Source organism: Mixophyes fleayi, chromosome 1 (assembly GCF_038048845.1).
Source record: "Mixophyes fleayi isolate aMixFle1 chromosome 1, aMixFle1.hap1, whole genome shotgun sequence".
NCBI classification, from domain to species: Eukaryota; Metazoa; Chordata; class Amphibia; order Anura; family Limnodynastidae; genus Mixophyes; species Mixophyes fleayi.
In genome coordinates, this window is record NC_134402.1 from 142,640,714 (window position 1) to 142,653,771 (window position 13,058).

The window sequence follows — 13,058 nt, forward strand, 5'->3', positions numbered from 1 at the left end:
AAATGTATGCTTACACACAAGGGAGGGCTAGCAAATTTTAGACCAGGGCAAGACTCAGCAGTCTGTTTTAAAGGGAAAAAGGCAGGAGACCCAGCCCAAGGTAGCCCACTGTGGGACCTGCTCGGGGGGCAGAAGCCCCTCTCTCCCCCAGTCCGGCCAGCCCCTGCTTGCACAGTGATTCAGAAATGTTCACAATACACTTTGGAAGACTTGAGCAATGGTTCAGCTGCACCTTTCCACTTTGTACATAAAAGGACCAGTTAATTTAAAAAGTTAAAACTGAGTTTAAGTTAATTTCAAAATAAATAAATGCTTCCATGTATAGTTACAACAGTGGTCAGACATATTCCTTATGAATTGATTTATGGTGATTTTTTTTTCATTATTGGTGGCATATTAGCACAAGTTGGCTCCACAAATGATAGCATTTACAATAAATATGTTTTTTTTAATCTGCTTCAATATATTAAAAATCTCACACCTGATACACAATTTTGACTATTTCTTTGCTGGAAGTGACCCCATTTCACCAATTACTAAGGTATCTGCTTCCAAAAATATGTTTATTTGTATTGCACTTTTGCAGCAGCAAAACAATTTGCAATACAGAAATCACAAAACGAGAGATGTTAAAAATAGACACAATCTTCCTACAAACCATTTGGTTGGAGTCATTGCAGTATGAGCCAATTGTGCTACTTTTCCAATTAGGTGATTGATAACACAGGGAATATTTAATAAGATGTGGTGTCCAGCAATGCTGTATATCACAAGAGTATCACAATCATATATGGCACAAATAAGCTAAAAACTACCGAGGTGCCTAGTTACTTGCAGGTTTCTGTGTGGGGTAGATACAAATAAGATAGATGATCTTCCCAGATCCTCTTGTGCATTGATTATTTTAGAAGCAGTGTGCTGTGTTTGTGAATTTAAGCTTCAATCCATATAGATCAGATATCTTGCTTAACTGTTTAAATATTATTTCCCTGCTTGACAACTGTAACCTTCTCCTCACTGGCCTCCCCTGCTCTCACCTCACTCCCCTTTATTCTATACTCAATGCGGCTGCGAGGCTTATCATCCTTTTTCATCACTCCTCTTCTGACTCTCCTCTCTGCCTTGCCCTACACTGGCTCCCCTTCCCCTACAGAATCCTTTCTAAACTTCTTACCCTCACCCCTCTACTGCCCCTTATATCTCCAATCTCCTCTTCATCCACATTCCCACCTGGTCCCTGTGATTGGCCAATAACCAACGCCTCTCCTCCACTCTGATCACCTCATCCCACTCCACATTTCAAGACTTCTCCCGAGCTGCCCCCCTGCACTGAAATGACCTCCCACGCTCCATCCGTTTGTCCCCTAACTTGTGCTCCTTCAAACAGGCACTCAAAGCTCATCTCTTCCTCAAAGCCTACCAACCTTCCACTTAACCCTCTCCATGCTCGCTCCCATCACCTCGCTCCTCCTCAGAAGAGGGGAGTGCTTGCTCCCCTCTTCTGACTCCCTTTGTGCCAGCCGTCTGTTTTCCCTCCCTTTATGATGTAAGCTCTTATGAGCAGGGTCCTCCTCCCTCCTGTCTCTCTACCTTCTCTTCTGCTCCTACTTCAATATAATTGCTTTGCCTGGAGCCTCTGAAGTCATGGTATTACTCGTTTATTGTACTGTACTGTTTTTCCCTGTATTGTCCATTGTTTGTATTGTGGCGCGGTATAAATAAAATATAATAATAATAATAATAATAATAATATAATCAGTTTTGAGACGTGTGATGCATACTCCCAAGCTGTCTTGTTTTGGGGAGGGGTTTTCAAGATAACTCCTTGTGGCAAAAAGGGCAATGTCTTGTGCATCATGGTGAATGAGTGGCTGGATGGGCTGGGTATTGACAAAGCAGATCAGGGCATTGACCAGCTATGTACCAATTAATTAACTGAAAATATTGAACAAGGGGGGTATGCAATTAATGACAAGACCAGTCTTTATTTAGGAGACACCTAGGTAAAATACATTAAACAATTTCCTGGTCATGAAAAATCTATTTTGGTGTGGCTTAGATTCTGCTAATTAGAGGAAGCCGATGATCCATTCTGGTGTAACAATGAATCAATTCTCAGATATACTGCAGACTAACTCTTCATCAGGCTTTGCAGTTTTCAAATGCAATTTATAAAGCTAACAAATAAAAAGCAGTTTGAATCAGTATAATATCAGGCTAATCAACATTTTCCTAATTAGGTTTTCCAGTCCAATGCAATAAAAAACAACTGTTTAGTCAAGTACTCTAGACTTACTGCTAATTGGTGGATGATATCCTGAATATCAAGGTGTCCATGTTTTTCTGCTATTGTAGCTGGATCCTCTCCATATTTATTGGTTATTTTACAAATATAATCTGCTGCTGGGCTGTGCATTAGTGAAAGCGTAACCTCTTTAAGTCCAAGCTTTGCTGCACAATGCAGTAAGGTAGGTATTTCTTCTGAACTGGTATCTAAAATAGAAAGTGAAAATATGGGAAATATTTCATCTCTGTTTACACACATCAAATATCAAGCATGTATGGGATGTCCTCGTGTCTATCACTCTTTCTACATACCATATGTTGAAGTATACAAAACCTGATACACTGGACTACATTCAGATTAAATAATCTTTGATTTGACAAGTTGAGAGTATATAATGGCATTTACCTTAATACAAAAAGTAAGATTGACTGCTGGCGAAAAGTGGTACACTCCTCAATCTTCTTTGTAAATAACAATTATATTTTTTCAATTTTATTTACTGCTTCAGAGAGAAGAATGTTTAGTTCCACCCCTGTGTACACATACATTGTATAATTTCAGTCTTTCACTGCAAAAATCATACACAATGACAACTGCACTATACTTGCAGGAATCAGATGGTTTACACTTCTTAATCATAAGCAGTTATTGAGATTCCAAACTCAATTGTGCTGTGGGGAAACAGGCTCATATGCAAGGTGGCATCAAGCACCCCCTGTGCGCAAAATATAGTAATAACAATCAGGGCCGTAACTAGGGGTGTGCAACAGGGGCGACCGCCCAGGGTGCAATGCTGAAAGGGGGCACAATTTAGGAATATTTTAGGTTAATTTGGTTAAAATTGAGGGCTAGGGGGGCGGCATTTGTCTTTCTCGCCCCGGGCGCTGGAATTCTAAGTTACGGCTCTGATAACAATTGTTAGCTCAACCTTGTGGACTTCTCACATAGCTATCCATCTAAACCCGATGCTTGAACTCAAATTACCCTTATATATAAAAGAAGATATAGAGAAAGGTTCCCCATGGAACTCACTAAGAAGTACTGTTTGTAATATGATGATAATAATAATAAAAATAATAATAATACATTTGAGTGTAACAAATACAGTCCCTTAAAATCAGTAGGGGTACCAGACACCTGGATGAATTCAACTACATATACAGTTAGACCTATACCTGTACCTGTAATTCTAGCAAGCAGCGCCGTGGCAGGATTACATAGAAATATCTTATTGTATTAATTTATTCCTATTAGTGGTGCAGTGCATCAGAGGTATATAGCTGTAGTTTTCGTATTGTAAATGTATTGATTTTTTAGGTAACATGCCATTTTGGAGGCATTTTGTTTCTATAAGATTTTTGAAGAAAGGAATTGCCATGTTATTAGAGCATTTAGTGTGAGAGTGAACACGTTCCTTAGCTTGAATGCACAGCAGTGGGTCATTATCCTTTGTATTAGAGATATAGGGAAACTATTATAATCATGAAACGGCAAGAAGTTTGGTAAATCACAGATGTTTGTAAATGGTTTTAAATTTAATTTATGTTAAATCCAATTTTAGAGAATGTATTGCATCCTGATGCTAAACATTAAATGTGATATCTCAGGCGGTACCAAGTATGGGCAGGGGGCTGGATTTCCCCTTTGCCAACATGTGTGTAGAATCTGGGTAAAAAAGGGCAGTAGAGCCCGATGTAATGTGTATTTCATCTGTTTCTGGATGATCACCAGTATATGTTACTGGTGTAAAATGATCCTAGGGATCGTTTAGGAGCAATAAAACATCATTCTGCTTTCAAGATTCTACCTGATGCCTATTGTCTGCTGTTTTCCTGTGACCAACACCTACGAGTTAACACTTTAATCCAGGCCTGGCCCACCATTGGATCTCCAGGTGTTGTGAAACTATAAGCCACACCATGCTTTGCCAGTAAATGGCCAGCCATTAGCTGGCAAGGTATGCTGGAACTTATAGTTTTACAACAGCTGTATAGCCACAGGTTAGCCAGACCTGCTCTAATCCATTCTCTCACTGTGTTGTTGAACCCAGAATCCTGTGTCTCTCTCTGCCTGCTACCTGGAAGTCCTGATCCATAGAAAGTGCAGAGGAGGAACCAGTCAGTCACCAAAGAGGTGTTGCAGCAGTATCCTTGGGAGCCCAAACTAGACAGTTTCCTCTGGGAGCCCAGACTGGACAGTGTCCCTCAGAAGCCAAGGAAAATGAGCCATTGGCTTGCCCCTCCGAACAGGAAATAGGTATTGGACCTCAGGACTGGAAATAGGTACTGACACCTTAGGACTGAAAATAGGTACTGGCACCTCAGGACTGGAAAAGTTACTGGCACCTCAGTCCTGCAAACAGGTACTGTCACCTCAGGACATGAGGCAGAAGGTAGACTCTTGGGTAGTGGAGCAGTGTCTGTCAAAAAAGATAGCAACCCTTCTGGAGCCAGTTGGAAGGATGGGACCAGGGCTGGCTGAAGGAACACAACCATCTGTGGAACAAGAATTGAAGGTACAGGCATCACTTGAACAGGAGCTGGAGATATGACAATATTTGCTGCAATCAGTGGTCAAAGTGGACTGGTATACGGTATACATAAAAACACTTCTACTGCTTTGATTGTAAAACTATTAAATTCTATTCACTTGCATTTTCCATATCGTCACTTATAAACTTCCATTCCACCACTTCTAAATTTCCAATTTGATCACTTTCTGCAATTTTATATGGAGTAAATTTGGATTTGGAATGTTTTTGATTTAAAATTTACAGTAAATATTCCAGAAGTTACATTCTTAGGAGAGAGATTGATAAAATGCCAACTCATGTGTCAGACGATGAGCCAAATATAAAATCCCAGATCACTTATTCGGCACATAGAGCACCCACTTGTCTCTACAAAAATATAAACATAAATTATAAACTTCTAGGACAGCCATCATATTCCAGATAACCCAAACCCTATCCTGATCAAACAGGCACAGCAATCCACTATATTGTTACTTCTGGATTTGGAAGAAACCTCACTGACATCACTAGGAAGAGCCTCTGGATATTATAAAACAGATCAGCTGTATCACAGCTACCTTAGTGTTAAAGCTTGAGTTTACGTATTTTGACATAAGCTTAGCTAACACTTACATCTATAACTTACATCTAAGTCTACATTATGGAACATTTACACATGCTCTTATAATAAAAATAGTAAGACATACACACTTGTTGTGACACATATATGGAAACCAAACTTACAAACTTTTTCCAGAGGAGGTCAAATTAAAGATTGGCTTGCTTTTTGCAGTTTGTAGTTTTTTAATGTAATTTTTCTCTTAACAATATTTTTTTCCCTCTTTTTCTGGATGAATGTTTTTTCCTGTGTTTTTTTGACATTATATTTGTTAAGCATGATCTGTCCCTTTAGTTAGTCTCAAAAAATTGTACTACATTCTCATTGTGGTCCTCATTTAATTTTTATTTTATTTCTAACTTTGCTTTGAGTCACTACATTATTTCTATCATTTTTGCATTGGCTCACATCTCTGCCCTACACGTTGTTTTCAATTCAATCCTGGCATGTATTTCTGTTTCACTTCTTTTTCTGTGATCTTGACAAAGGTCTTAGATGCTCAGGGAAGAACCAATTGTATGGTGACAATATATTTTTTACATCATAGAAAAGACCTGCAAGTACTGACCTTCTCTTCCGCAGCTATCATTTCCTGTTTGGCTTTGGCATCCAAGCGCGTATCTGTAAATTGTAAGTGCAACATTGCATTCTCTCGCTCTCTTTCTCTCTCTCTCTCTGTTTGTGTATATATATATATATATATATATATATATATATATATATATATATATAATATAATGTTTTTAAAGTTGAAAACCTGCATGTGTAGGTGTGATTGACTAATCCTTACAATGCAATACAACAGTGACACTGGTATACCATGATGACCTCCATTAGGAAGCTCATACAGTCTTCTCTGAATAGCCAGTGGATAACAATGAATTGTTATAAAAACAGAATTTACCGTTCAATTACAAAAATAACAAAGATTACTGTTTCAGTGGTTACCATTTACAAGCGAAAAAGATATATGTCAAAAATGGAAAATACCTACAGCTACACATACTCAGATGTGTAACAGACTATTCAATAAGGTAACAATATAGATAATATGTATATGGCTAATGTTAAGCCTTCGTTTGACACTACTACAGAGTGATAGGGACAAAATAAGTTTGGTCAGGAGAAAGGTATATTTTACATATTTACTTTTCATTGCTTTTCTCTACAAATAAGTATAACAAGTGCATAGTGTTTAGTAGTTTGTGTGAGTGGTAGTGTTAAGTAAGTGAGTGGTACTGGAGTGAAATAAATTATTTATCCATATTGTTCTCTATCACATCATTTATAACAGCCCTTTTTTCCATGTAATGTCTGTATGATAGTGTTAATCTTGTAAGTTACTTGAATGTTAATATGTGCTTGAAGGACATCACTATCAGTGATAATGATAGGGAAGAAGGCTTTAAGAAAGCGTAATCCCATCTTTCCTATAGGAAAGAGGTGGAGTATTATAAGAAAATAAGAAGTAGAACATAATATTATTATTATTATTGTTATTATTATGTCCAATAAATCTAATGAAAAAACAAATCATATTTCCAGTATATTTATTTTCACTTGACAATTAGAATAGCATCTCGATGAAAGCTCTGCTTTAAATAAATATATAGGTTTTAACCTTGGATTTTCAAGAGATACCGTGGAAATGTCAACGTATTTACCAGCAAGAAAGTAATAACTACTGATTAAATTCTAAACACATACAGCATGCATTACATTCACAGTAATCTAGGGCTGTGCCAACCTGTCAACAAATGGAACTAACAGGAGATTCACTATTCTGACATTACTAGCTGTAAAAGTCTCATGTTGAGGTTGCATAAATTCATAATGCACTTATGGATTTGCATTTCCCAGCGAATAAATAAAGCTAGCAGATATCAGTAAGATTTCTTAATGGAAATGTTTAACTTAGTTTCCATTTACTACTATGCAAAAAGTGGACATACGCCTACTACATTGGGGTTGTAGTCACGTCGTGTTGGGGCATAACACAGCCCCAAATCCCTCTCTCCATTCCATAAAACACACGCATTGCCCCGAGTGTCAGGTGAGTGGGATACATCTCCTATACACTGTCAACATTCAATAGTCCTGACTGTAAGAGTATCTGCATAGTTCCTTTAAATCAGAACTGTCCAGTTGCTCTTAACAATTAGTTCAATACCTCATCCCCTGTTTATTTGCCAACAAGACCTTTGGAAATTTTAAGCAGGAAATGAGTGTATTGATCATATGGGAGGTAGTAACTTTTCCACACATGTGATTATGTGAGAACAATGCAGCATATCGCAAGGGCAGTAACATTATGGGGTTGACTGATGGCCGAGCATAACCTGAACATAAGTTGCATGTTTAAAAAAACATGCAACTTGAGCGTTGTTCTGGCCATATTCAAATCCAAGCGTATCTCGAGCTACCTTTCAATTTGAATCTGGTTGGAAATTACACTCTGCCTAAACAGCATTTGCTGTATGTAGACACACAGAACAGACTGTAGTATGCACATATTCGTAATTATAATAAAAGTTAGAATGCATAAAACTTTTATTTTAAAATAACAACTGTTAACAGTATAACCATTTATATAGATATTTATTTTCAAAACTCAAATATTTTTTACAATTATTCAATTATATTAATTACATAAATTAAGAAGATTTTTATGCTTACTGTATATGCAATGTATTTTTCTAGTATATCTTAGTTGCATACAGTTGTTATGTCGTAGTTACTAACCTGTATACATGTAATTTTTATTTCATAAGACTATGCCATCAGTATTAATCAGCATTTACACCTGACCTATTGTGGGTGCTAATGATTCTGTTGAAAACAAGCATACTTACAGCAAACACAAGACTTAAAACGGCCACAACTGTGTTGGAATGCCCTTACTGTGCCTTAGTCCACCCCTTCCCTCCCCGATTCCACCTCTCAAGTCATAGGCAGTCATAAGAGTCAATCGTATGCGGACATGAATTACTTGCAATTTCCATTAATTGGCGTAATATCACGCACAGAGCTATTTTAAGAAAGATACGTTACATAGGTCAGATCATGAATTAGGCTCTATGCGAGGAGAGGTAAGGATACAACAAGAAAGTTACATGCTGAAAATTACTGGAAAGTGCAGAGTACTGAAAAACACATATTGCTGTAGGAAAATTGCAGTGCGAAATGTACCTCTGTAAAAGAAAGTTTACAATTCCAACATATTCTCATAGGGACACCCCCAACTCTTGTGGCAAATTCTTTATTTAAAAATTCTTTATTTAATTATGTGCAAAATGTGGATAGAATGCTATGAAAAAATTGCAATACATTGGTGTCCAATTTATGATCAGCATAAGCCATTTACTATATTGTATATAAAATAAACTGTGTATCCACGTTTAGGTACTATGTTATTTTTTATCAGGTAACATCTCAGTGATCGATAACATAGAGAATGTTAATTAAGCAGAAGCAATCAGACCAAAGGCACTTAAAAGTCTTAGGCTGACAACAGCTTGACAGATTAAGAATTGCTATATTTCAGGATTTTTTGCCCTTGCAATAATCAATAACCACTCTAATTGTTACAATATTGTCAATGTAAACTCAGAGTTCTGTTTATTTTTTCTCAAATGGAATGAATTAATATAATGTGATGATCAGAATGCTATGGCCTTGGAGGCTCCACTTCCTTTTACATTGCTAGGATACGACCTGACAATGCAAATACTAAAACCTACAATATTACCAGGAGCAGAACTGTTGCATATTTATGAATAGGATATAGAGAATATTTTATTGGAGTGCTAAGAGTTATATTTCTGTTTACTCTTTACCTATATTGCAGTATATATATATAAAATAGCTGTCAAGCGTGCCTCGAACCAATGCAAGTTATGATACTGGAAAAGAAAAGTAAAGAACATGATTTAGCAAGAAATATTTAGTTTATAAATAATGTGGTTCTTGGAAATTAAGTAATGCTGGCATCCATGTTTTGAGCTATACCGCTTTCAAGTTATTATGTCTTCATGCAAATATTTCTTAAATAAATAATGAGGAGCTTAAACTCATGTAAGAGGTGGGGGGAGTTTGTTAATTCTATCAGCATGAGAACAGAAAATAAAAAGTGTAATGGAAATGGGATTATGTGAAAATATATACTGCTTCTATTAGAAAAATTTCTTAGATTTGAAACATATTTTTTAACAATCTACAAGAGCTTTTCGGACATCTCAGAAATAAAGACAATATGTGGAAGGATTCATTTTTTAATTTAATTTACTGTTTAGGTAAAAATCTACTGCAAGGCACAGCAGGATGACACTCATTGCTCATAAAGGTTGCAGTACAAAGTAAAATCACTGGTATACCTCCTAAAAACGCAACCTACCCCTTCCCTCATTCCATCCTACTCCCTTACAGAGTCAACTTTTCTCCACTCCTCCTGGGATCTACCCCCAGATGACCCCACGTCGACACTTTGCTGATTGATTGAGATTTACAAGTTTACAAGTATAATACACAGTAGCCATTTATCTAATTTGGGCTCTGTACATCCTTCCCTACTTTGTCCCCTTTTTCTTCCTGTACCCCTCCTCCCATCCCCCTCTCTTATTGATATGTTGAAACAAATTTGCAAAAAACAAAACAAAACAAAAAACAGAACCTATTGCAACTTGCATTATTTTATACTATGTTAAACTTAAGCATATTATGGTAAACTAAAACACATATTTTGAAATTCTATAAAATATGAGTATAATAAAGATTATTATAGTATACACAGCAGTATGCTCTTATTGCCTATAGATGGTGCTATTGATGCTATAAAGAGATGTTGGAACTGGGCTACCTACAATATGTGAAAAGGTATTTAAAAGTCCTGCTTTAGTGGTGGTGCTAGGTATTAATTAGGTTTGTTTGTAATTGAATAAATAAGTTCATATCATAAAATATTGTGTAATTACCAATAATAGTACAGAAAAACTCATGTAGATTTATGTTTACTTTGTGTTAAGCTATTCAGAATTGACCACTAACCATGTAATGCCTAAATTTTGGTATTGAGACTTAAAATTGCATGCCCATATCTAAAGAGACTGACCTGGCGAAGTGGTAAGGTGTGGTTGGTACTCCTGGCACGTGCATTTGCAGAAACTCAGGATGTCCTTTTGATTTCCTTATACCTCCTGCAGCTGCTTGATCTCTTCTATTGCTTTCAAATTACTAGAAAATTACCTACAAGTTGCTGATGTGCAGGCTTTGCTAAAATAAAACTCACCATATCACAACACTTTACTGTGGCTGATGTTCCCTTATTTCCAGCTTCAAGATTCAGGATTCCAGTATATCATTTGTAACATGCCTCCCCCAGCTCACCTCCAAGCTTTCCCCTCCTCTAAAACCATGCCTAACCTCCTCCCAATTGTCCTCTCCATCCTATCCTAACATACCTCCCCTATACCCTCTTCTTCTCAATTATTTACTCTGTCTAATCCTCTTCACCCTTTTATCGTATCTTATCTTCCCTGTCCCCCTTACTCCACAGCCCACCTGCCCATTATCCCAACCCCTGTATCTCTATGACCTTTCCCTACCATTCTGCAACTTGGACCTCCACCTCCTCTGCTACCCGCCTTGTGCACTAAGTCTAATGTTACATCTGCTCCAAATGGTGCCTCATTATTCCCCTCCCTCTAGTATGTAAGCTTTCATGGCCATGGCCTTTTAGCTAGAGATGCTCAGGCTCGGTTTTCCGAGAACTGAACATACCCGAATTTAGCAGATCCGAGAACCGAGCCGAGCCGGCTCAGTACTTTCACGCTTTTTCGGAATTGAAAACGAGGCAAAATGTCATCGTTACGTTCTCGGATCTCGGGAGTTTTGGATTCTATAAGTACCACACTCCATGGCAATCCAGCGCCAAATCACAGAGGGACACAGAAGGGGTAGCACAGTCTGTAGAGCAGTTTGGCAGCAACATAGGTAGAATAGAACTAGGAGGGAGAAGCAGTGTTCTTAAAAGTCTACAGTGACATTTAGGAGAGCTCCATTGCTCCATTGCTAATTGTGATTGCCGAAATAGAATTAATTGGGCAGGCTTGGTCTTCTTAATCTGCAGTCTCATAATGTACAGTCTTATATAAGTAACACACAAAGAGAAGAGCTCCATTGCTCCATTGCTAATTGTCATTGCTGAAATAGAATTAATAGGGTAAGCTTGGTCCTCTAAATCTGCAGTCCCATAATGTACAGTGTTATATAGGTAACACACAAAGAGGAGAGCTCCATTGCTCCATTGCACCATTGCTAATTGTCATTGCTGAAATAGAAATTATAGGACTGGTTGGCTTGGTCTAAATCTGCAGTTGCATTTTACTGTACCATAGCTCACTCAGAAACAGGAGAGGTGGCAGGGTTCAGTGCTGAAACAGAAATTGTAATAATTGGGCTGTCAGTGATCTTAAATGTCTCCAGTAACCTCCTACTGTGCCACAGCTCATACAGAAACAGGAGGGGTGACATTGTTGTTGTCACTCTACAGTCTCAGTCATAATGATACTAATCCGTCTACCTCATGTGCTAAAGCCTATGTTCAAGTGCATAGTGGTTTTAAGTAAGGGAAACAAAAATGTAAATAAAAAGCTTGTACCTTTTTAAAGAAAAAAAAAACCTCTCTAATAAAGGTGAAAGTTTACTGTAGAAAAACATAAAATTGCCAAGATTCCATTCTATCCAAAATATTACCAAGCATACCAGCATCAGGTAGCTCCCCTCTCTTAGTTAGATTTCAGCTCCTGCAATCTACACTGTCATCATAATCACCCTCATCATTGTGTACATCTTCCTCAAACAATATTAATTCATCCCCGCTGGAATCCACCATCACAGAAGTCTGTGTACTTTGATGTAATTGCCGATAATGGCCTTCCTCATGGAATGTTTAGTTCATTTTATGGCAGAGCTGTCACGATTTTTGAGCAATTCTTTTAGACCAGCACAAATGTCAAAATCTTGTGCTGACTCATCTGCATCACCACTGAGTGTCTTGGGAAAGCTTAGTTTTTTCCTCGAAGCATTTGGCAGAGAAATTGATGGAAGAGACGTTGTTGTGTCATGTACCACTTGAGCTGTCAGCCTGCTGACCAGGAGCTCATTGCATATCTTGTGATCTGGGACAGTGGGAAATAAAGACATAGCTCTTAAATCTAGGATCAAGCTCAGTTGGCAAAATGTAGTGATCCAATTTCAAGATGTTGATAACTCTTGGATCCTGGCAAAGCAAATTAAGTACTTAATCTACAATTACAGTATAGTTAGCAGATTTGCTTTGTTTCATTTCCTCCTTCAATTTCTCTAGCTGCTTCTCAAAAAGTCTAATTAGGGGAATCACTTGACTCAAGCTAACAGTGTCTGCACTCTCTTCACAGGTGACTACTTCGATGGACTAAAGTACATTCCCCCTTAAATTCTATTCTTCTTGCAGCTGCTGCATTCTCCTACATGCTGTTGCCCGATCCCGAAAATGACCCTAAATATTTCGGGACACAGACAGCATCTCCTGCATGTTGTTGTCATTTTTTAAAAAGTTCTGTACCACCAAGTTGATTGTATGAGTAAAACAGGAAATGTGATGG

At 37.7% G+C, this 13,058-nt stretch overlaps 1 protein-coding gene across 5 annotated transcripts in view; it reads right to left on the bottom strand.

Annotated features, from left to right (window-relative positions):
• Positions 1 to 13,058, bottom strand: part of BANK1 (B cell scaffold protein with ankyrin repeats 1) — a 348,964-nt gene that overhangs the window by 206,175 nt on the left and 129,731 nt on the right. For all 5 annotated transcript variants that reach the window (XM_075201122.1, XM_075201104.1, XM_075201133.1 and 2 more), the window contains one exon: positions 2,297 to 2,493. In XM_075201122.1, the coding sequence (XP_075057223.1) occupies positions 2,297 to 2,493 (197 nt within the window). The remainder of the gene's footprint in view (positions 1 to 2,296; positions 2,494 to 13,058) is intronic.